Source organism: Lagenorhynchus albirostris, chromosome 8, assembly GCF_949774975.1.
Source record: "Lagenorhynchus albirostris chromosome 8, mLagAlb1.1, whole genome shotgun sequence".
Lineage (NCBI taxonomy): Eukaryota > Metazoa > Chordata > Mammalia > Artiodactyla > Delphinidae > Lagenorhynchus > Lagenorhynchus albirostris.
Window position 1 is genome coordinate 1,277,251 of NC_083102.1, and position 23,778 is coordinate 1,301,028.

The 23,778-nt window shown below is 45.3% G+C and overlaps 1 protein-coding gene across 5 annotated transcripts in view; it reads right to left on the bottom strand.

Moving 5' to 3' along the window:
- The window catches only part of UBE3C (ubiquitin protein ligase E3C), a 122,294-nt gene that overhangs the window by 2,429 nt on the left and 96,087 nt on the right, over nucleotides 1-23,778 (bottom strand). For all 5 annotated transcript variants that reach the window (XM_060156269.1, XM_060156267.1, XM_060156270.1 and 2 more), the window contains 4 exons: nucleotides 20,655-20,867; nucleotides 13,866-14,054; nucleotides 13,702-13,768; nucleotides 8,808-8,938 (listed from right to left, as the gene is read on the bottom strand). In XM_060156269.1, coding sequence (XP_060012252.1) covers nucleotides 8,808-8,938; nucleotides 13,702-13,768; nucleotides 13,866-14,054; nucleotides 20,655-20,867 — 600 coding nt within the window. The remainder of the gene's footprint in view (nucleotides 1-8,807; nucleotides 8,939-13,701; nucleotides 13,769-13,865; nucleotides 14,055-20,654; nucleotides 20,868-23,778) is intronic.

The following is a 23,778-nucleotide window of genomic DNA, read 5'->3' on the forward strand; positions in this document are numbered from 1 at the left end:
CCAGTAGCTGTGGCTCGCGGGCTCTAGAGCGCAGGCTCAGTAGTTGTGGCGCACGGGCTTAGCTGCTCCGTGGCATGTGGGATCTTCCCGGACCAGGGCTCAAACCCGTGTCCCCTGCACTGGCAGGCAGATTCTTAACCACTGTGCCACCGGGAAGCCCCACTGTTATGTAAGTATTAGAGACAACTATAACTTAGAGCAGGGCCCTAGAACTTATCAGAGGAAGCAAATGAACTAACAGGAGCCACGGTTTTCATAGGCAGAGAGACCCCAATATAAAAATCAAAGGGGTAGAAACCTTATACGCCTAAATTTCAATTTGAAATAGCAGTTTGAACTTGTGATGAATTTTTCTCTTGGGGACAAAAGAACGCCCATTTCCTAGCTCTGTCCACTGAAAAGGCCTGGACACAATGACCACCTGTGACAATGAACAGATCAAGTGCCTGGGTTTTGGTCTCTACCAACCTATTCTCGAAGAAAGGAAACAGGGCTTCTTGGGAAAACATCCGATTCCAGACGTGGGCCAGGAAATGTACGTGACAAGTGTTACTATCTTCTCATACCAGAAAGCAATAAAGCGACGCAAAGCTACCTGGGACCCTGGAGCCCACCTGGAGGCCCTTGCCCGCCCACGGATGGGGCACTATCAAAGAGCGACTGCAATGGACTGAAACACATCAAATGTGAAAAATTCATAATGATAAGAAAGGAACCAAAATGTACTTCAGAAGATGCCAGTTATCCCCCTCAATGTTCTGATAACTTGTAAATGAGGAATAATCAAGAGTTCCTTGATTATTGTATCCTGGCTGTACAAACAGTCCTCAGGGTAACCAAAGAGCTGATGAGAAAATATAAAGTTTTTCGTAATAGAGAAATCAGCTAAGAAAGGAAGAAACGATACAACTGGAAGATGGCTGCTTTCAAGCACAGCAAAGAATGGATCTAGGCGGCGACCGCAGCTCTGTGACCGCTCAGCCCCTCAGACGCCCAGATGCGGAAAGCCAGGACGCTGGAAACAGACGGAGCCGCGCTGCAGAGACGACTCACGACCACGGGGTCTGATGCTGGAGCCAGAGGACGTGAGCATCACGACAGCGTCTGTGCAGCCTTACTGCCAAAGGGAACATTCACATCTAGAATCCGGTGAAACCTCTAGCGACCAGTTTACAAGACACACAAAGAAGCAACCCAGCTCCCCCACTGACTGGACCACAGGCAGAGTTGAGGAGGGCGGGGCCTGCAGGCCAGAAAAGGCTAGAGAGCCGCCCAGGCAGACGCAGCGTCTGGACTGCAGCTTGTCCGCAGCACCAGCACGGATGGCGTCGGGCATCCGCTGTCATTTGTTAGACATAATAATGACGTTCTGGCTATTTTTTTCAGCTATAGTGTAAAAATGCCCCCAGCTGCCCAGTTCCCACCCCATGAGCAGCAATGCTGTGGGTGTCTTGAGGACCTTCCACAGAGACAAGAGTGTTTTCTCCCTCCTCCACCTAACAAGCAAAAGGCGCTAGCACATTATAGACGCTGTCTGCCCCTTGACGGTTTTCCATCTGATAATGCGTCTCTGTGGCCTTCCCTCACCAAGCTGGTCTCCCCAGCTTCTCTGCAGCTGCACGGGGCCCAGTGGAAAAGTTTCCACTTTTTCCAAACAATGATGCAATAAGTAACCATGTCCTCAAGTCATTTTACATTGGGCAAAAGTATCTGCAGGCTGAACTCCTAGACACTGTTCCAGACTGAACACGCCAGGTCCTTTGATGGTTACAGATAACCAGTGACTCTCTCTGTGATACATGAACATCATTAGATACAAGATGTGATGTATACATTCCCTTCCAGCAGGAGCACAATGCAGTGGGGACTGTCTTTACCCAGACAGCCTCAGTCTGCTAGCTCTTGGGCCTGTGTGCTCTCGCCTTTCCACTGCTGCAGGGTTTCAGAAGCCTGGCTAGTTAAACTTCTCTGCCAAATGTACGCAGAAAACGGTGACAGAAGAGCAAAACGGCAGCCCAGCTGGTGCCTGGGGAGGAGTGAGAACCAGGACGGTGGGCCTGGTCGGCGCCCGTTACACTAGCACGCTCCCTCCTTAGAGCTGTGACAGGAGCGCAAACGCTTCAAATGCCACTGCAGAGGTGAGTCTATTCAGTGGTCTCTGCGGACACTGGCTCCAAATCCTCCTCTTGTGGGTGTAACCTGGTAACTCTGTGGGGACAGCCTGGCAGGAAGCAGCAGGAACTCACACACATTTACATCCTTCACCACGGCCTCTACTTCTAGGAGCAGATCCTAATAATCAGAGATGCAGACGATTTAGGTACAAGGATGCTGACGGCACTATTAGGAAGGAACAGTTGTAAACAAGTAATAAAAAAAAAAAGTACGTAAATTGTGGTAGACTCACATGATGGGACATTATGAAGTTTATTAAAAATATTTCAAAGACTATTTAATATGTGGAAAAATGATCCTGATGTAATGTTGAGTGAAAAAAGCAGCCTGTAAAACTGAACACGATACAGCTTAAGTTATATTTTAAAATCATATCTATCTGCATAAACACATGCCCATATATATATATAGATAGATAGATAGATAGATAGATAGATAGATACAAACACACATTCACGTACAAACACGATAATGGTTAGAACGGGAGTAATTATAGGTATTTTTTTTCTTCTTTATAAACCACAACTTCCAATTTTCTATAATGAAAACATTAATTTTGTTACAAGGAAAAAAAAGAATAGCATAAAAAATCATTACCTACTAACCACTGTAGAGGAAAAGAAAGAACAAAACAGGAGTGCAGCTCCTGCCCTGACTGGGACCCCGAGCACGTGGCACATCAGCCCACGACAGGTGCCCAAACGGCCGAAACTGCATTTCAGCTGGATCTTGTTTCATCTACGTGTTGAATTTAGCACATAGTTTATGACGTGAGCAAAACCGAGCAGCGAGAGCACAGCCACGAATTGCTGACTCCAGAGACTTACATGCTTCTTATCATCACTCTTCACGTGGTTCTCTACTGGCAAACAAAAACTTCATTTACACAATCCCTGTGGGGGCTTCCCTGGTGGCGCAGTGGTTAAGAATCCATCTGCCAATGCAGGGGACACGGGTTCGAGCCCTGGTCTGGGAAGATCCCACATGCCGCAGAGCAACTAAGCCCGTGAGCCACAACTACGGAGCCTGCGTGCCACAAATACTGAAGCCCACGTGCCACATCTACTGAAGCCCGCATGCTTAGAGCCTGTGCTCTGCAACAAGAGAAGCCACCGCAATGAGAAGCCCATGCACCGCAGCAAAGAGTAGCCCCCGCTCGCCGCAACTAGAGAAAGCCTGTGCGCAGCAATGAAGATCCAATGCAGGCGAAAAAAACCAAAGAAACAAAAACTGTGGCATGTTAATATGTGCTAAAACCCACTGTCTTTACCCCTAATTATAGTTTATGTGCCACTTTATTTTTAAAATAAATTTATTAATTTAATTAATTTATTTTTGGTTGCGTTGGGTCTTCGTTGCTGCACGCGGGCTTTCTCTAGTTGCCGTGAGCGGGGGCTACTCTTCGTTGCGGTGCGTGGGCTTCTCATTGCGGTCGGTGGCTTCTCTTGTTGCAGAGTGTGGGCTCTAGGTGCGCGGGCTTCAGTAGTTGTGGCACGTGGGCTCAGGAGTTGTGGCTTGCAGGCTCTAGAGCACAGGCTCAGTAGTTGTGGTGCACGGGCTTAGTTGCTCCGCGGCACATGGGATCTTCCCGGACCAGGCCTTGAACCCAGGTCCCCTTCATTGGCAGGTGGATTCTTAACCACTGCGCCACCAGGGAAGCCCCTGTGTGCCACTTTAAATGTCTCATAAAAAAGTTAGAAACGGAACCAAAAGAGAAACAGAAATAACATTTATTACATTTATTATTTAGCATCTGAGTACATTGAGGGCAACAATTTTCTCAAATGCTTGAATATACTAAAATAAAAACATCACACTTTTGAAACAGAAAAGGGTCTCTGAAGACAGGGTCAATAAGTACTGGGTAAATGGATAAATGATTGGTAAATGGAAAGTTTGAAATATATTTTGCAGTTAAATGACACATTTTCTATCATAATGCTAGTTGAATTTCCTATTTGGTGTCTCAAAGTTTAAAAAAATATGAAGTTCTTTGTTGAAATCAGAGTCAGGGGTACCATTCTGTGCATAACTGAACAGAGTACAACGGGAATTTGCATTAATTCAGAGTGAGAGAAATCATCAATTCATTATGTGGCCTGATGGCAACTTAACAATTTTCTACAGCACTTTAATGATTTTTTTTGTCTGTAACAATCACATTCCTTAAACATATTAAACTTGAATTAGCTTTAGCAGATGTTACTCTTCTCCAGTAACCTGGCAATAAGGAGTTTCTTTCAAATCTGAATCCTGTCAGCCCTTTCAGTGCACATGAGCTGACTGAAAAGCATAAATATTATGGTGATTTCTCCAAATCTGGAGTCTAATGACAACCACAAAAGCATTTGAAAACTCTTAAATAAATTTCGCATTTAAAATGTTTTAGATCGTTGAAAAAAATGTGAAACAGGAAGGCTGTCTCATGGCTTCCAAAAAATTATTTTTCATGGTATAATGGTAACTCAGTTGATTATATGGGATCATCAACAGAGAACCAGAGAATTTTCACTATAATTCTACTTGGGATTTTGAAAGTTAATATAAGTCTCTCAACTTTTCCTGTCCTCCAAACCTGTAATACGTCTACTGGCTCTTCCACTGGCTGCCAGAATGTCTAGAACCTTCCAGCAAAACTCCTAATTTTTACTGAAGCAAAAACCACGGGCTTTAACTAATTAACCAGGAGCTGGCAGAAATCTCTAGGTCTTCCACTCAATTTTTTGATGGAGTAGGTCCCTCCAAACTTCCCTTCTTGAAACTAGATGCTTAGTTTTCTAAGCATCTACTTCTTACTTACTTCTAGGTTTGGTGTGGTTTTGAAACTGGAAGAAACTGTAAGCTTTGTCTCTCATAATAAATTTTACTGACAAAATTACCTAATCATATTAGAATCTTAATATATAAGAATTTAATTCATATGACTGTTCAGATGGACAATACTAACTGTTCCGGCGGGAAACCTTCCATATCAGCGCCATTTATTCGCGCCACTGCACCTTCCATCTGCCTTCTTCCTGCTCTTTAGATCCTACATGGCCAGGTTTCCAGACTTCGCTACAAGCCCAAGAGGAACCAAAAAGCGGAGACATGTTTCTTTCACGTTGTTGCCCAATTTTCATTAGAGCCATAGAGGCCAACTTTCATATCTGGTTCTGCAGGCCAGGGCTTAAACCCACGAAGCAGATCCATCTATTTCTTTGGGAGAAGGGGGGATTATATACCAAGCTAGCAGCTTCACTAAATCTTCCTGAATCACTTTGTTTAGGTGTGTCACTTGTACACAGTTTTTTTCTGACTCAGTCTGAGTGTTCTTCTTCTAATAAATGAGTTTATTCTGTGCACGTTCCCTGTCGTGGCAGTTCAGCTTGCTCTCAGTTCTGTTTTCTGTTCTATGACTGTCCACATTAACTTTGTTTTCTATTATCTGGTAAATAGAGTTGGTTTGGTTGTCTTGTTTTGCATGCTTATTTCTCCGTCTGAGAGTTTGGAAGACAGAGAAGGGATTTTAGTTCTGCTACATCAGTGAATAATATTATTCAGTAATTGTTTATATTCATTGCCCCTGAAATAGTCAGTGACTCACCTCCTACGAAAAACAGAATCACTGCACTTATGCCACACCCCTTTCCCCATTTCTCTACTTTACTGCTCTAGTTCTGATGGCACTTTTGCGGATGCTGTATTAAGCTACTGATGTCAATTTATAAAACACCTTAACTGAGGTGAAATTTACATACTGTAATATTTGCCCACTTAAATGTACAATTTAAATCCAACTTCAGGGCTTCCCTGGTGGTGCAGTGGTTAAGAATCCTCCTGCCAATGCAGGGGACACGGGTTCGAGCCCTGGTCTGGGAAGATCCCACATGCTGCGGAGCAACTAAGCCCGTACACCACAACTACTGAGCCTGCGCTCCACAGCCCGTGAGCCACAACTACTGAAGCCCGCGAGCCACAACTACTGAAGCCTGCGCACCTAGAGCCCGTGCTCCGCAACAAGAGAAGCCACTGCAGTGAGAAGCCTGCTCACCGCAACGAAGAGTAGTCCCTGCTCGCCGCAACTAGATAAAGCCCGCGCACAGCAACAGAGACCCAATGCAGCCAAAAATAAATTTATATATTAAAAAAAATGAATCCAACTTCAGAATGTTGCCATTTTCCCCCAAAGTTCCCCATTTCCACCCCTTTAAAGCCATTTCATGTAAAAGGAATCACACAGTCTGTAGTCTATTGTCTGAGCCCTTTCACTCAGCACAACGTTTTCAATGCTCACACACGTGGTAGTCCGTATCAGCAATCCATTCTTTTTAATTTCTGAATCTATCCCGTTGCCCAGAGAGACTACATTCTGTTTATCCATGACCAGTTTATGGACATTTGGACTGTTTCAGTTTTTGGTCATTATCAGTAATATTGCTCTGAGCGATCCCGTGAGAACTGTGTGAACACACGTGAGTCCACTCGTTCCCAGGAGTGGAACTGCTCCACTGTGCTGAGGGACATTCTCGGATAACGTGCCAGGACCCGCTGAAAATGTTCAACAAAGACCGGAGGAAACTGGCCAGTAAACAGTGTGCAGCCTCGGACTGGACTGCAGACCAGGGAAGTCGAGTCCACGGAGGACGGCGGGATGGCTGGGCCGCTGCAGGTGCTCTGGACACCGAGGGGCAGGTAGAAACAGGAGGGCTGAGCCCCCTCCTTGAGTGGACTCAGGGGGTCTGGGCGAGGCCGGAGAATGTTTTAACTCCAAGAAGGTCTCAGGTGGTGCTGAAGCTGCTGGTCTCAGGACCACACTCTGAAGCAGAGGCTCAGAGAAGCTCAGTGCGTCACTGTGCATTCCTTACTTTTGATCACTTAACTGTGTCTGTGTAAGAGAGCACTGAGGTGGTAGGAAAAATGTGTAAGAAACATGTCTTCAACTTTCACTCCCAAATGATTCAGAAAGAAATATATGTATATCATAGAGAGAATGATAAAACAAATGTGGCAAAATGTTAACAATGGGTCAAAGTGGGTTAATAAGTTCTTTGTTCAATTCTTGCAACTTTTCTATACATTTTAAATAATTTCAAAGTAAAAGTTGAAGAAAAGAACCACCAATACATAACTCAGTGTCCAATCCAAGGTTATTGGAAAGGGAATGCCAATCCATTAGGTTTCACAAGCAGACGCAATATACAATGCTACCTAACTTGATATTATTTTATGTTATATATACCACTGTGTGCCTCTTTAAACTATTAAATATAGCTTTATTTCTTTTACTATGAATAAGAAAAACATAAATTGTCCCATGACCAATTTTATCTTTTTTTTTTAAAGGTTTTTTTGATGCGGACCATTTTTTAAAGTCTTTATTGAATTTGTTACAACATTGCTTGTTTTACGCTTTGGTTTTTTGGCCGCGAGGCATGTGGGATCTTAGCTCCCCAATCAGGGATCAAGCTTTTTTTTTGTTTGTTTGGCTGTGTTGGGTCTTCATTGCTGCGCACGGGCTTTCTCTAGTTGCGGCAAGCAGGGGCTACTCTTCGTTGCGGTGCGCGGGCTTCTCACTGCGGTGGCTTCTCTTGCTGCAGCGCACGGGCTCTAGGCTCATGGGCTTGGCTGCTATGCGGCATGTGGGATCTTCCTGGACCAGGGCTCGAACCTGTGTCCCCTGCATTGGCAGATGGATTCTAAAACCACTGCACCACCAGGGAAGCCCTATTTTATCTTTTTTATAAATTTATTATTTTTGGCTGCGTTGGGTCTTTGTTGCTGCGCATGGCCTTTCTTTAGTTGTGGCGAGCAGGGGCTACTCTTCACTGCGGTGCACGGGCTTCTCATTGTGGTGGCTTCTCTTGTTGCTGAGCACGGGCTCTAGGCACACAGGCTCAGTAGCTGTGGCTCGCGGGCTCTAGAGCGCAGGCTCAGTAGTTGTGGCGCACGGGCTTAGTTGCTCCGTGGCACGTGGGATCTTCCCGGACCAGGGCTCAAACCCATATCCCCTGCATTGGCAGGCGGATTCTTAACCACTGTGCCACCAGGGAAGCCCCCCATGACCAATTTTAATCGCTAAAAATATTAAGCCAGTTTATAGGAGATCAACATGAATTACCAGAAACGACACAGTAAGGCCAGGTAACATGAAATAAGTAACAGTGAGCAACTAGGAAAAAATATACTACTGCTCATGCCATCATTCTTCCCAAACACCCGACGTCAACATTCGTAGCCTGTGTTTTCTTCAGTTCGGAAGTGAAACCAGCCTGAGCCGCACAGACGCGTGGTACTAATGAATCACGTCACAGTGCGCCCGCCCGGCTGCAGCAGCTCTTCGCTTTTAACCCCCAACACACTGACAACCCTCACAGCAACAGGTCGACGCTGTGAACGCAGGGGAAAAAAAACCAAATAAAACCAGCACCAGGATACACAGATAATAACCAATCCTTCAGTGATGGAGCTGAAATACTCAGTTAATGAGGCTAAAAACATAGTACCGAAATAATAAACCGGGTGTTGTGACACACTGTCAACACTATTCTCTGAAAACAATGTGTGCGCACTACTTCGTTCAGCCCCACCTGCTACCCCGCTGGCTTTCTTAGTTACAAGCTGGTGTTCAAAGCCCCGGCGAGCTTGCGCACCTTAAACCCCAGGAGAGGGGGGCGGGAACAGCTTGTCACGAACTTGAGCAGTTTGCGCTTTTCCTCATCCGTGAAGCCTTCCACGACTCTCCAGAAGACTCTGATCACGGGGTGATCAGCAGAATAGCCGCCTATGACAAAAGGAACAGACGTCTGTATTAAAAAGGAGGTAACTGCAGAAGCGAGATTCTCCTAGAGGCACCAGAGGAACAAACTTTTAAGAGTGATTCCTTTTCGCCGTGCCTGTCCAGTGATGAACAGTCTTTTCTTCTTTCAGCTCACGGCTGAAAGCCAACTCTAGAGAAACACCTTTATTCTGTCCTGGTAGATGATGGGCAAGTACACAGCAGGGAGAGAAGCTTCAGAAGGTAGAGTACCAAAGGCCAGAATGAGGAACAAACACCCTGCAGCTACAAGATGAACCCTAGCAGCAAAAGATGCTGCAAAGGGGTCTGAGTTTTAAGAACTCTGCTAGGGGTCAAAAATCAGCCTCTGTTGAGTAGCAAACCCTAAATAACAAAGGATTTACATGATGGTCACACATCTAGAAATAGCAGAAACACTGGGATTTTTATTTTTAATAGAGCTAGTTACTTTGCCAACACATCTTAGTATCTAAATTTGTTTTATCACCCATCCTTCCGACAACAAGGTAGAGACCATGGTTACCAACCCACCCCAGCACTCAATTAGACCACTGTTCTGAAGTGGGATATCTGCTACCTACAGCTTTTAATCTAGTTAAGTGCTTCCTAAAACGGAAATAATTGCTATATGCTGTTCCCTCATTGTTAATATACTACAGAAATACCATCAATAAAATATCTTAAGTGCATTAATTGGCACCGAAATGAACATGGTAATATTTTAAAGCTATTTACTAGAATAGGAATAGCTAGGATCATTAAAGGCATACGCTTTCAGTGCAGACAGGATAACGCAAAGAAGCCAAGACCACTTCCTTGGTAAGGAAAGCCTGGATTGATTTCATTCTTTTCAACAGAAGACTTGACAGTGAGGACAGTGTGACCTTAGGTATTACCTGCCTTTACAGAAGCATTAGAGTTCAAATTTAGAGCAATACAAATTAATTACAGAAAGAGGAGACAGGCACACATTTATATACATATAAATATACACACATGGATATACGTAATCTACTTTAGTAAATTTATAGTTCTGAAACCATCACCACAATCCAGTTTTAAAACATATCCATTCCTCAGAAGACCCCCATGTCCACCCCATAGACAACCATGATCTGGTCTGTCTCTCAGTGTGCTCTTAAAGATGTTTCACTGAACGAAATTACACTCACGATACCGTGCAACTTTCACTACGATCCACTTCCAAAACCTTTTCAAAATTTACCTTGGAGGAAAGGTTGGGAAACAGCACTCCACAGAACAGAGGAGTCTGGATAGGTTTCTTTTTAAAATTGTCATAAAACATGTAACATAAAATTCACCATTTAAACCATTTTCAGGTGTTTAATCCAAGGGTGTTAATTACATTCACATTGTTGTGCAACCATCGCTGCTGTTTCCAACCCAAACGTTTTCATCACCCCAAGCAGACACTCCTATAACCACTAAGCAGTAACTTCCTGTGCCCCCTCCCCAGCCCCTGGTAACCCCTCATCTACTTTCAGTGACTAGGAATTTGCCACTTCCAGGTATTTCACAGAAGTTGAATCATACAGTATCTGTCCTTTTGTGTCTGGCTTATTTCACTTAGCATAATGTTTCGAAGATTCATCCACGTTGTAGCGTGCATTTGAATGTCATTCCTTTTTAAGACTTCATAATGTTCCCATTGTATGTCTACAACACATTCGTTTATCCATCACCTGTAGGTGGACACTGGGGTTGTTTCCACCTTTTGGCTCCTGTGAACAATGTTGCATGAACACAGGTGTTTCAGTCCTTGCCTCCAATCCCTCTGGATATAGACCTAGGCGTAGAATTGCTGGATTATTATTTTTTTAAATATTTATTTATTTGTTTGGCTGCGTCGGGTTTTAGTTGCGGCATGTGGGATCGTCACTGCGACACGTGGGATCTTTTAGTGTGGTGCACGGGCTCTAGAGTGTGCGGGCTTAGTAGCTGCGCCACGCAGACTCCCTAGCTGTGGTGTGAGGCATGTGGGATCTTAGTTCACCGACCACGGATTGAACCCACGTCTCCTGCATCGGAAGGCGGATTCTTTTTTTTTTTTTCCAGTACGTGGGCCTCTCACTGTTGTGGCCCCTCCTGTTGCGGAGCACAGGCTCCGGACGCGCAGGCTCAGCGGCCATGGCTCACGGGCACAGCCGCTCCACGGCATGTGGGATCCTCCCGGACCAGGGCACGAACCCGTGTCCCCTGCATTGGCAGGTGGACTCGCAACCACCGCGCCACCAGGGAAGCCCGGAAGGCGGATTCTTAACCACGGGATCACCAGGGAAGTCCTGAATTGCTGGATTACATAGTAATTCTATGTTGAGCTTTTTGGGGAACCACCAAACCACTTTCCATGTTGGCTACTTTACATTCCCACAAGCAGTGAATGAGGTTCCAATTTCTCCACATCCCTGCCAACACTTGTTATTTTCTGTGTGTGTGTGTGTGTGTGTGTGTGTGTGTAAGGAGAGCCATCCTAAGAGATGTGAATACATCTCCCTCTGGGCTGGTTTCCATTTCCGTAGTGGTTAGTGACGCTGAGCCTCTTTCTGAGCGTACTGGCCATGTGTAATATCTTCTTTGGCGAAATGTCTATTCAAGCACTCTGCCCGTCGTTGAACCGGCTTGTCTTCTTGTTGAGTTGTAAGGGTTCTTTACGCATTCTGGATACCAGACCCTCATCAGACATATGCTTTGCAAATATCTTCTCCCATTCTGAAGCCTGTCTTTTCACTTTCTTAATAATGTTCTTGGATGCACAAAGTCTGTAATTTTGATCAGGTCCTATTTATTTACTTTTTTCTGTGCTCCTGCTTTTGGTGTCGTATCTAAGAACCCGCTGCCGAATCCAAGGCCATGAAGATTTATCCTGGTTCTCCTAAGAGTTTATGGTTTTAGGTATTACATTAAAGTTCTTGATCCATTTTGAGTTAATTTTTGCATATGGTGTGGGGGGGGGTACAGCCTCATTCTTTTGCAAAAATCCAGTTGTTCCACAATTAACTTTTTATATAACTGTAAACTTTTCCAAAGAGGTTCTACCATTTTAACACTGCCACCAGGCAAGAGGGTTCAAATTTCTTCACATACTAACACTTAGCATTGTCTTCTTTGAGAACAGTCATTCTAGTGGGTATGTAGTGGTATCTCATCAGAATTTAATTTGCATTTCCCTAACAATGAATGGTGTTAAAACAACTGTTCATGTGCTTATTTGCTTACCAGACTTCTTAAGCGAAACACTTTATTTCCTGCCCATGTTCTAAGATTCAGTTGTTTATATTATTGAGTTGCAAAACTTCTTTATATACTGTGGACATAAGCCATTATTAGATATATTACTTGGAAATATTTTCTCTTAATCTCTGGCTTGTTTTTTCACTTTTTTAATGGTATCTTTTGAAGCGCAACATCTTTAATTTTGAGAAAGTCCAAATTTCTATCAATTTCTTTTTTCTGGATCATGCTTTTGCTGTACAGCTAAACACTCTGCCTAGTCCAGAAGTCACGAAGGTTTTCTCCTATATGTTCTTTTAGAAGTTTTACAGTTTCGGCTTCTACCTACAGGTCTCTGATCCTGTTGAATTCATTTCTGCGTATGGTGTGAGGTCAGGGTCTAAATTCATTCTTTTCCTCGTACCACTGAACTGTCAAAGGTCATGAGCTGTAAACCTAAGGATTTGTTTCTGGGCTCCCAGCTACGTTCCGCTGATCGATGTGTCTATTGCCAGTCCCACAACGTCTTAGCTGCTGTGGTTTACAGTAAGCTTTGAATCAGGGTGATGATCCTTCAGCTTTGTTTCTATGTTTCGGCTGCTTTAGGTCCTTCACATTGCCATATAAATTTTAAAACCAGTCTGCTGATGTTTACCAAAAACCCTGAAAATACCAGAATAACAGACTATGGTTAAGGAAAACAAACCGAAATAACAGTGGTTGTTTTAAGGATGATTTTTTTTTCCTTTCCACTGCTCCCAAGTATATAAAATAAAGTTTATGGGACTTCCCTGGTGGTCCAGTGCTTAAGACTCCACATTCCCACTGCACGGGGCACGGGTTTGATCCCTGGCTGGGGAACTAAGATCCCGCATGACACGCGGCACAGCCAAAAGAAAAAAAAAAACAAAAAAACCTCACAAACGCCCAAAGAGTACACCAATCCAACTCGGAACAACCTAGTTATGCTTTTGTTATTTCGTTAATGACTAATGTTGTTGAGCATCTTTCTGCGTGCTTACTGGCCATTTATATGTCTTCTTTTTGGTTTTTCATTTCCTTGAAGAGTAAAAACTTTTAAGTTTAATTAAATCAAAAGTAAATATTTTGATGAGGTTCAGTTTTTAGGTTTTTCTATTTTTTGGTCTAGCACTATTTTTCAAAGAAGACTGGAAGCAACCCAGTGGCCATAAGAAGAGGCTTAATAAGGTAAGTTGTGAAGAGAAAAAGCAGGCTGCAGAATAGTGTATACAAACAAGGAAAATAAGAATGAAATTTGTATTTATATGTAAATATGTAAAGACACCAAGAACAGTGGTTACTCCTGGTGGGGACGGGCAGGGGAGGAATGGGATGGTGAGAAATGAGACAGGAAGAGGAGTTCACTGCAACCCCATACAGCCTGGGTTTTAAATCATGAATGAATTACCCATGTAAAAAAGCAAGTTAGAAATTACTTTGGAAATATGACCATCTGTAACATTTTCAGGGATGGATAACTAGTAGTGATAACATACCTGAATAGTTTGTAAAGGATTTTAAGTCCTCCAGACTTATGGGAACTTGTGCACCAGAAATTAATACCTGAAAAAAAAAAGTTCAGGTTATAAAACTGGAGGCAGATTTTAAGAAGGCCTTTCACATCAGGAAACACCCGTGTCCCCAGGTGCAAGAAGTGGACCTGGATCTCCTGCTGGTCGAACATCCGCAGCCACTCCAGGCTCACCACGTTGGCCAGGCCCTGCCGGAACGCCAGGCAGTGCTGGCGGATCTGCCTGTTCAGCCGATAGTCGGCCACCAGGTGGATGTACGCAATCCGGTTGGCACTGCTCACCGGGATATCTTTTCCACCGAATTTTAGTTCAACCACCTGTGAATATGAAAATAAGAGTCAAAAACTTCTCAAAGTATAGGGTAAAACAAGAGTAAGAACAACGGTTTCAAGGGAACTTGACTGTGTTGCTCTGTACACGACAATCTTAGTGAAAACCAGCACATGTGGCCTCACAGATGGAAGAGTCCTCTGATGGGACCCTCCAAAGCTTGGCATCCTATTCTGTCTTTAAGATCATTAACCACCCCGGCTTTCTCCAAAGTACCAAGGAATGATGCTACAATGTAATCATGGCAATTCCATTAGAAAAATAATAATGAGAAATCACACAGGGCAATAAAAAAATTAAACAAAAAAGAAATCACAAAGTGCAAATATATGAACCGAATGATCAGCACGAGTCAGAAGGGATTCATTTTGGAGAAAACGCAGCTTAAGGAATTAAGGTTGTAGTAAAATGAGTATTCTTACTTGCACATATAGGTAGCATATATTTCTCTGTTTCCATATTACTACCATGAAGTACTTTGAATATGATATAAAGGGTAGTGGTAATCACTAGAAATAACTCCATTTCTCATGTATCTGCAAGCATTAGAAAGAACTTCTTTATCACTGTGTAATGACACTCAGAAAATCGCAGGGTCAGGAACCCCTGGGAAGCATCCCTGGAGCGTTGGGGGGAATGAGCCGCAGCGGAGATGGGGAGCCCGGACTCGGGTGCCCCGCACCTCACTTCACTGTGTGCCACAGAGAAGTCACCCGGCCCTGAACTCCGTGACACGGTGACACTTGCTTTGTCCATCCTGGAATTGTGACTATGTAAACTCACATAAGCAAAGCTGACTAGACAAAACTCCACAGACAGCTACAAATATGTAAGCCTAATTTACCAGAGTAGACTTTGGAATCCTCGTTTACTAGTGCTTAGACAAAAGAAATGCATTCTCAATGTGTGTGGATGAGGTAACGTATGCCAAGTATAAAGAAATATAAATACATCCGAAATAGTGAACAAAGACATTCCAGAGTGGAGGAGTTATTCAGTAAGGGGACTGCTGCCAGTGGAAACTGGGTAACATTCAAAACAGGCTCAATACGCCCAGTTAAGTAGAGGGCAAACTTGGGGGGTAAAGGCAGAGGAATGCTTAGATTATGGACCATGGGAAAATGACCGATACCCTCCCCCCGCCGCGATTTCCTTCACAGCCTTTAGGCTCTTGGTAGTTATATTCCAAGTGCAACAAGGACACCCCCCTCCGTCGGGGTGAGGCCATTTTACCCAATTGTTTTATCACTTTACAGAAAGGGCTATTTTAAGAGCTGGTGATGCCTTTACTTAAATTATCCTCTGTCTGATGGTTACACAACCATCTAGTGCTATCACAGCTGTGCAGCTGTATCAGATGACGCTTCACTGCTCGCTAATCCGCGTTCTCAGGGCCGGAACCGCCAGGTCCGAGGAGGGGCTCTGGGGCGAGGCCGCGCTGTCTCTTGTGCCGCTCTCCCGACAGGCCTCCCGTCACCCGAGCCACAGGAGCTGCGGTTCTGTTTCCACAGCTAAGACACCACCCCGCTTCCTTTAAGTGGATTAAAAGCAGATAATAAATGATGATGTACTGTGTGATCTGGAAGAAAAAGGACCCGTGAAGGTATCGTTTAAAGAGCTTCCAAAGCCCCCGTTACCTGAGCAATCAGACAGCACTGACATTTCTAGTAACTTTAAAGTGGTTACGCTGGTAATTTAAGCTCCTCTCTCAGGCTACACCTAAAAAGCTATGTATGTTTAAATCACGTCAAATCTGTCCTCAGAGTTCCGTTTTGAGGGGCATATTTAAATCTTTAAACATGGAATCTTTAAAGCAAGAGCTCTCCTCTCTGCCGCCCTGGACGTCTACACCTTACGGCCCTTGGGAGTACACAGGCACCGCACACTCTGCCCCCGCCCCCCGCAGCCGTCACTCACGCACAGGGGCTCATTTCATCCTCACGGCAGCTTATCCCCTTCTGAAGACGAGCACGGGGTCTGTGACTCGCCCAAGGTCACACAGCAAAGCAGCATAACCAGGGCTTTAGCCAGGCTCTCATGATTCAAGTTCAGTGCTCGTCTACAGAACAGACGATTATTTATGGATCCATCGTAAACCCTGAGCATTTCCTCAAGGGAGACACGTGCATAAGTTAGTAATCTAAAATCTCAGGTTCACTTTTGAGTAGGCTAACAAGCAGCCACACTGATTACACTAAAGAAGAAACTGGAGAGCAACACGTTATTTTAAGAGGGGAGATTCATTAACATAACCTGCCAGCATAATGAAGCATTTGCATATTACATATCTTTAAATCGAGATGTTTTATAAACCTAAACCTGCATATGAGAACTAGGTTTTTACATATATTTCTACAGAAATCCATACGATCTCTCCCCAAATTAGGTACTTTACCAGTGACTTTAATTTTTCCAATTAGACTCTTTAGTATAATTATTCTTACGCATTATCATCTATAATCTCTCTACTCAGTGGGAATTTCTATGAATAATTGGAACACCCTGGCTTCACATTTTTGCTTTTAACAGATTCCAGTATTATCAGTGGCGCTTTAATGGAACGCTTACATATGCGACATCTCACCATTACCGTCTATTTCAGAAGGAAAATGGGAAATACCCCCATTAGCAAAGGCCTCGGCGACGGCCCCAAAGCTTTTATTTAGTTTCTTCTAAGTCGTGCCACTAGGTGGAGCGAGGCAACAGCAGCATCACTGTCTGCATGTTGACATTTCCTTCGGACAATAATAAATCCCATCTCTAAAAAAAATCTCAGTTTCGCAGTGCTGAAATTTCAGCTCTATGAGATGGAAGAAGAGGTCAAAACAAAACAAGCAAATGAAATCTGGTTCTCAGCCCCTCATCCTTTTATCTCACAGCATCGATGCCAGTTCTCAAAGATGCCTAGGCGACCAAGCAGGAGGAAGGAGGAGGTCTCAGGAAGCACTATTTCCTTTATTCCTGTTCAGGATTTAGTCACCTATTTCTGAAATAGGGAGCTTTTTTTTTTTTTGCGGTACACGGGCCTCTCACTGCTGTGGCCTCTCCCGTTGCGGAGCACAGGCTCCGGACGCGCAGGCTCAGCGGCCATGGCGCACGGGCCCAGCCGCTCCGTGGCATGTGGGATCTTCCCGGACCGGGGCACGAACCCGTGTCCCCCGCATCAGCAGGCGGACTCTCAACCACCGCGCCACCAGGGAAGCCCTTGTGTACGCTTTTTGCTTCAGTTTTGGAAGACATCACGATGGAGAATAAACCACAGAACAGTTCTGTAGTCAAGGGGGGAAGCCAATGAAAAGACACTAAGTCTTAGTTTTCCTGAGGGACTCCCGGTACTACAGCACAGCGCTGTGCATTATGTGTAGCACCACAGTGAAGCGGCACTTCACACCCGCTAGGAGGGCTATTATTTAAAAACAGAGAGAAAAGGAAGTGGAAAATAACAAGTGCAGACAAGTATGTGGAAAAATCGGAACCCTTGTGCACTGCTGGCAGGAATGTAACATCATGTGAAAACAGTACAGAGGGTCCTCAAAAAGTTAAACACAGAACTGCCATGTGACCCAACAATTCCACTTTTAGGTATACACCCAAAACAGCTGAAAACAGGGACCCCAAAAGATATTTATACAGCAACAGCCATGGCATCGTTATTCACGATAGCTGAAACAACTGTAATGTCCATCAACAGATGGATAAACAAACGTGACACACCTAACAATAGCATGTTCATCAGTCTGGAAAAGAAGAAACTCTGGAATGTCCTGCCTGCCCCGCCCCTTGTCCGACTCAAATAAAATCTACTTAGTCCAAGACACTGACCCACAGAACGTAACTTTACAAATGAAAATTACGGTCAAACTGCTCTCGTTAAAAGCTTTTTCACTGCCTAACCAAACTGTGGTTCCTCTGAATCCTGGAACCACCTGACCCAGAGAACACCCAGGACCCGCCCTGACTCACAGAACCAGAACCTCAGCTTCCGCTGACAGGAGGCGCAAGTGTCTTCTTATTAGTTTTCCTACTAGCTCTGAAACGCACCTGTTAGGCTCTCTTACCCCGAAACACCCCCAAATCAGCTAAATGAAACACCGGCTCTCTTCCTGAGCGTACGTTTAGCCTTCCTAAAGCCCAAGGCCCTAAACGGTTCTCCATGGACGACAGGATAAAGCCCAGACTTCTTGGCTCTGTCTACCTACTCTCCTCCAAGCCTGTGAAACTTCAGCCACTTCCAAATCCATCTGTTTACCTACGTGGTGACCCCTCATCACCCACCCAGAGCCTCTTCCGGGCAGCCCTCCCTGATCTACTTGGATGGGAGCACTCCTTTTGAGCTACTACTAAACTACAGATCTCACAACGCAGATCATATCTGCCTCCAGTTAGAATGAGTGTGCGCTTACAGTTAAACGCAATCTCCTCCGCACAGCCCACTGGCCGGCGCACAGAGCGCCACCAACCCCTCCTGAACGATGAAGGAGGGAAGAACAGGCATGGAGGCAAGCAGGCGACACCACAGGAAACACTCGAAGCCGCGTCGATCCAGACGGGGTCAGCGCTGCGCCACAGGGCTCAGTCACCCGTGGGGTCAGTGCGTGGTCCACGTGGCCTGGACTGGACACTACGGATCTGCTGGACACACAGATACTTCTAAGCTGGCAAAGCCGACAACCTTGGAAAGCCTGGACTAGAAACCAAGGAGTAACAGAAGCTTAGAGAAGCAAGTACAAAGTTTAAAGATAACAATACTTTCGTAGTTAAAGTCCAACTACCAGATTCAGAAAAGATTACCAATCTACGTAAGAACAGCAGAAAAGATGCATCTCTCCTGCGAAAGAGACAACTTCTATGAAAACCAAATGTAAGTCAGAAAAGCACGGTTGGTTACTCTTTTTTTTAAGAGTTGGAATGTTTTTAATCTGACTGAAAATATAAATACACATGTAGTAAGACAATATTAAAGTTTCAAATAGACATCAGGTCACGACTACTCTTAAACATTTGATTTTTATTCTATCGTTTCTCCTAGTATGTTAGTGTATCTCATTAACATATTACATGACCATCACAATCCATCCTCATTAGAATGTTAAATGAAACTGTAACATAATATAGTTATATTTGATGTACACAGTTCACTTAAACTCTTACCAAATAAAGCGTTCATATTAAATGGCAGAACGGAGAAAAGACTTCCGAAAATGGGAATACTGGTGATGGAGTATAACTAATAGGAAAAGAGAAATTAATTGATACGGAGAAATATAAAGCGAAAATGCTACATGGAACTATTTTAAACAGGGAGAAAAAATTATGTTTTATCCTTCAGTTAGTCAAAATTGCTCTACAATCTTAAATCTTAACCTTTAGGGTCACTCAATATCTTATTTTATCCAGAATTAACTGGATATTATTATTATTGCACAAGGCAGCAAGAGGCACTTAAAAGTAACCGGAAACACGAAGACCCAATCAGCATTATAGTAACAGTTGGTTACTTCAAAAATCCAATGAGATATTAACAAATATGACTTCCAAAGTGCTCAAACAATTCGATTTGCCTGTGTGCATCTTTTAAAGGTCTGCAGACTGTGGGATCAAGTGCGCGCGTGTTCAAGTAGACAGAATTGTACGATGACCCCCACGCCCACCTCCAGCACCAGCTTCAGCAAGCTCCACCTCGCGGCCATCTAGGCCACCTGTGCCTTCACCTACTGGCCCGGTTCTCACGACATCCGAAGCAAATCCTGGGTGTTAAATCGTTCAGTACGTATGGTGTACATGAGTGTTCATAGCAGTATTACTCCTAAGAGCCAAAAAGTGGAAATACCCCAAACACTTATCAGCTGGTGAAGGATATGTGCTACTTCCACATATACATCATCATATACATCAACTGTCCAGAAAAGAGAGTGAAGTACACCTGCAGCACCCAGTGAACGAAGCTAGGCACCAGAGGCCACACACCCTAAGGTTCCAGGCGTGAAAAACACCCAGAAGAGACAAGTGCACAGTGACAGGAAGTGGGCCAGTGCTCGCCTAGACTGAGGACGGGCAGGACATGCTACTGGGCACACGGTGTCTCCGTGGTGATAACAGTGTCCTAAACGTGGCTGCTGGAGCCGGTCGTACTAACCCACCTTGTACGGGCTACAGGGTGGAATTCATGGAACACGGATCGTATCTCAATAAAGCAGCTATTCAAAACCTTAGCTTGACTCTCTGGTATGTTATTTACTTTTCTCAAGGATAAAAACAACAGAAGCACGCAGGTGGACAGTGAAGGCCTGCGGCCCGCGTTAAGGGCTGCCGAGGGCCACCCGGCTGGATGAGGACACAGGAGCACTGCCCGCCCCCGAGGCTCCAGAAGTGAGGCGAGAGGCAAGGTTAGCCCGCGGCCACGCGGGTGACCGCCACAGGAGGACGGCTGCTGTGCCTGGCAGCCTGGCACCGCGAGGGGTGGCGAGGGCCGCGCTCACCACCACAACTCCCCCAGCTCTGCTTTCAGCCCCGGGCTCTTCCAAGGAAGATGCGCACAAGCTCATACCGCGGAACGCAAACGTCTGCACACCAGAGCCCCGACTCACCTGTGCCTCTCCGAGGTCGTTGTTCACCACAGTGAAGTTCAACCCCAGCTCCTCCACGTCACCTTCGTAGCTCTTGAGAAACAGCAAATTCTTATACACTTCGGGGTCTAAGGACGCCAGGTGGTGGATGTCCACGTCCGCGCTGGTTCCAAGCAGCTTGGACAGGAAAAAGCCAGCGAAGGGCAATTCCACCAGCATATTTTCATAGAGAGCCTTCAAATGAGAGCAAAGACCACTGATTAGCATTTCATAAGAACTCTTTCTTCATACTTCCTAAAAATGAGAAAACGTATGTCCAATTTGATATTTAACAGAATCCTAAGAGAGCAGACGATTCTCCTCCATGAGGAGGACGGTGGAAGCTAGTATTTGGTGAGCGTTTACCACGTGCCAGGCCAGTTTAAGCATTCAATGCATACATTCACTACGTAGAAACTTCTAGAACAGACTACCAAAGAATTTGGGGGCTGAAACGCCCATGGGAGTTTTTAAGAGCCACAGCCTTCATGCTACAAGAGCCTGCCAGGTGCTTTCTGTGAAGTGTTCTGCAGGTGCATCAGTCTCCTAGGGCTGCTGTAACAAAGCACCACAGACCGGGTGGCTTCAAGCAGGTGCATCAGTCTCCTAGGGCTGCTGTAACAAAGCACCACAGACCGGGTGGCTTCAAACAACAGAAACTCATCGTCTCCCCGTCTGAAGGCCTGAAATCGAGGTGGCAGCAGGGCCACGCTCTCTGGGCGGGCGCTAGGGGAGGGTCCTTCCTGCCTCTTCCAGCTCCAGCGTTGCCGGCACCTTGCTGGGCCCTGGCCTATTGCTGTGCCCCTCCAGCCTCTGCCTCTGGACGTGCTGGTCTCCCCTCGTGTGTGTGTCCCTCTCCTTTCTCTTATGAAGATGCCAGTCACTGGATTCTGGGACCCACTCTACCCAATATGACCTCACCTGAGCTTGCCTATATATGCAAAGACCCATCTTTCTGAATGTCGCATCACAGGTACAGGGTATTAGGAGTTGAGCACATCTTTGGGGGGGGGGTCACAATTCCACCCACAACGGCAGGCCAGACCACGTCGGTGGCCACCCCTCCACTCTGCCCTTTAGCACAAAAGGAGCACAATGTGTGCCAAGGTTGGGTTTCAGGTAATTTCCAATGTCAAGAAATATTCTTCTTCTTTAGATTTTTTTTTCACCATCAAATGGGGGGAAAAAAAAAAGCATTCTTAGCTTGGTGACCATACAAACATAGGTGGCAAGCTACAGGCCCCACAGGCTGTAGTTTGCCAACACATATTGTAAAATGAAGAGATCGGGCCTTAGAACTCGGGAGATCGTCCAGTATTGAGTTAGCAGGCAGCAAAACTGGTGTCAAAACCCAGATCCCCTGATGCCCAGATCAGTGTTTTCCCTGTAAGTTACTGTCTACCTTTACGTCTAAGGATGGCAATGTGTAATGATTTTTGCAACTATTTATATTAAGGTATAATTTACATAAAGTGAAATGTACAACACGCCAGTACTTGCTCACAGCTGTGTAACGACCGTTCAGATCACAACAGAGAACATTTACACCCCTCCCCCAACCTAGCGCCCCCTCAGTCCTCAGTCAACACCCTCCCTCCCTCAAGCTAACCCTCACTCTACTGTCACCACAGATAAGTGTTGCCAGTTCTGGAGCTTCATAATTGGGGCTATACAGTATGTGTTCTTTCATATCTGTCTTCTCACAACATACTGTTTTTGAGATTCACCTATGTTACCGTTGTTAACAGCTCTACCTAGTCACATGACGATGGACAGGTGAGTGGTCTCCAGTCTCGGCTAGGATCATAGAGCTGCTGTATCAGTCACTGGCCTGCCTTTCTGTGGGTCTGTGCTCTGACTTCTCTTTATTATATACCTGAGCAGGCTGGGTGACAGTGGAAGTACTGGAGCACAAGGAAGGTTTAACTATGTTAGACACTGACATGCTGTCTTCCAAAACACAATTTCTTTTCGCCATGACCAGCAATGCAGGAAGGTTCTAACTGGTCTACATTCTCACCAATTATCAGTACTGTCACTCTTAAGGTTTAGTTATTCCGGTTGGTGCAACGGGGTAATCTAATCTCATTGTGGTTTTAAATCACATTTCCCTGATGACCAGTGTGGATTACACTAAGTGTTAGTATTACTATATTAGTCTCCAGAGATTCTCCAGCAAAGGAGGGTAGGAAATACAATCATATAAAGTTTTCCAACATAATGTCCGGGTTCCCCTGGCACGATAAGTACCCCTGTGGCCCGAGGCTGTAAAATGCGACAAGGCATCAGAAACGCGCTGTAGTTCTCAGAGGCGTTATTATTTTATTGTAGCAGATGACTTAGAAGCCCCAACAAACCTTTCTTGTCAACAATGTTCTAATGAAAATAGTTACCGCCTATCGAATGCTTGCTGCGTAACAGGCGTTCTGCTAAGCAGGCAGCATCAGTGACCGCATTTCCATTTGGCCCCTGGAAAACCCGACTGACTGTAAGGTAAGTGATTCTTACGTGCAAGTCAAGGGGAAATCCGGATTTCCCCCACAAAGGCCATTTTTGTTACCATACATCTGATCTGCAGAGACACGGATCCTCTGAGAAGCTCCCATGACTGTAGTCAGCCCCGCTCTCAGGGGAGAAGGGGTGTCAGTCCCTCGCTTGGTAATGCAGAGCTGGAAGCGTCGCCTTGAGCACGGGGGATCAGGGGCCTTCCTCTGTTTGCAGGGCCGTCTGTGACCCCAGAAGGACAGACAGGGTGTGAGGGTTGGACTAACTCTGCCTCAGCGACCCCTGCCATCAGCTATGCCGTGTGACACACTCAGATCTTCTTTAAACCACTGTGTGAGGATTCAGTGCTATGATGCTACGCATGCAACTAAAATAAAGCAAAATTTAATCTAAGGGGTGATCTCTCAGCCATGAAATTAACTTCAGAAGTCACTCTTCCAAGAGGCCACCCACCTGGCCACACCCACACGCGCTGAAGGCTAAGCACAGGGTTCAGTGAGACAGACCCGTGCGGCGCAGCTAATGCCAGAGTGAGCTGGTACTGCCCCTCCCACCTTCCCCACATTACAGACGGCAGCCTTGTGCCACTGTGCACCGTGGG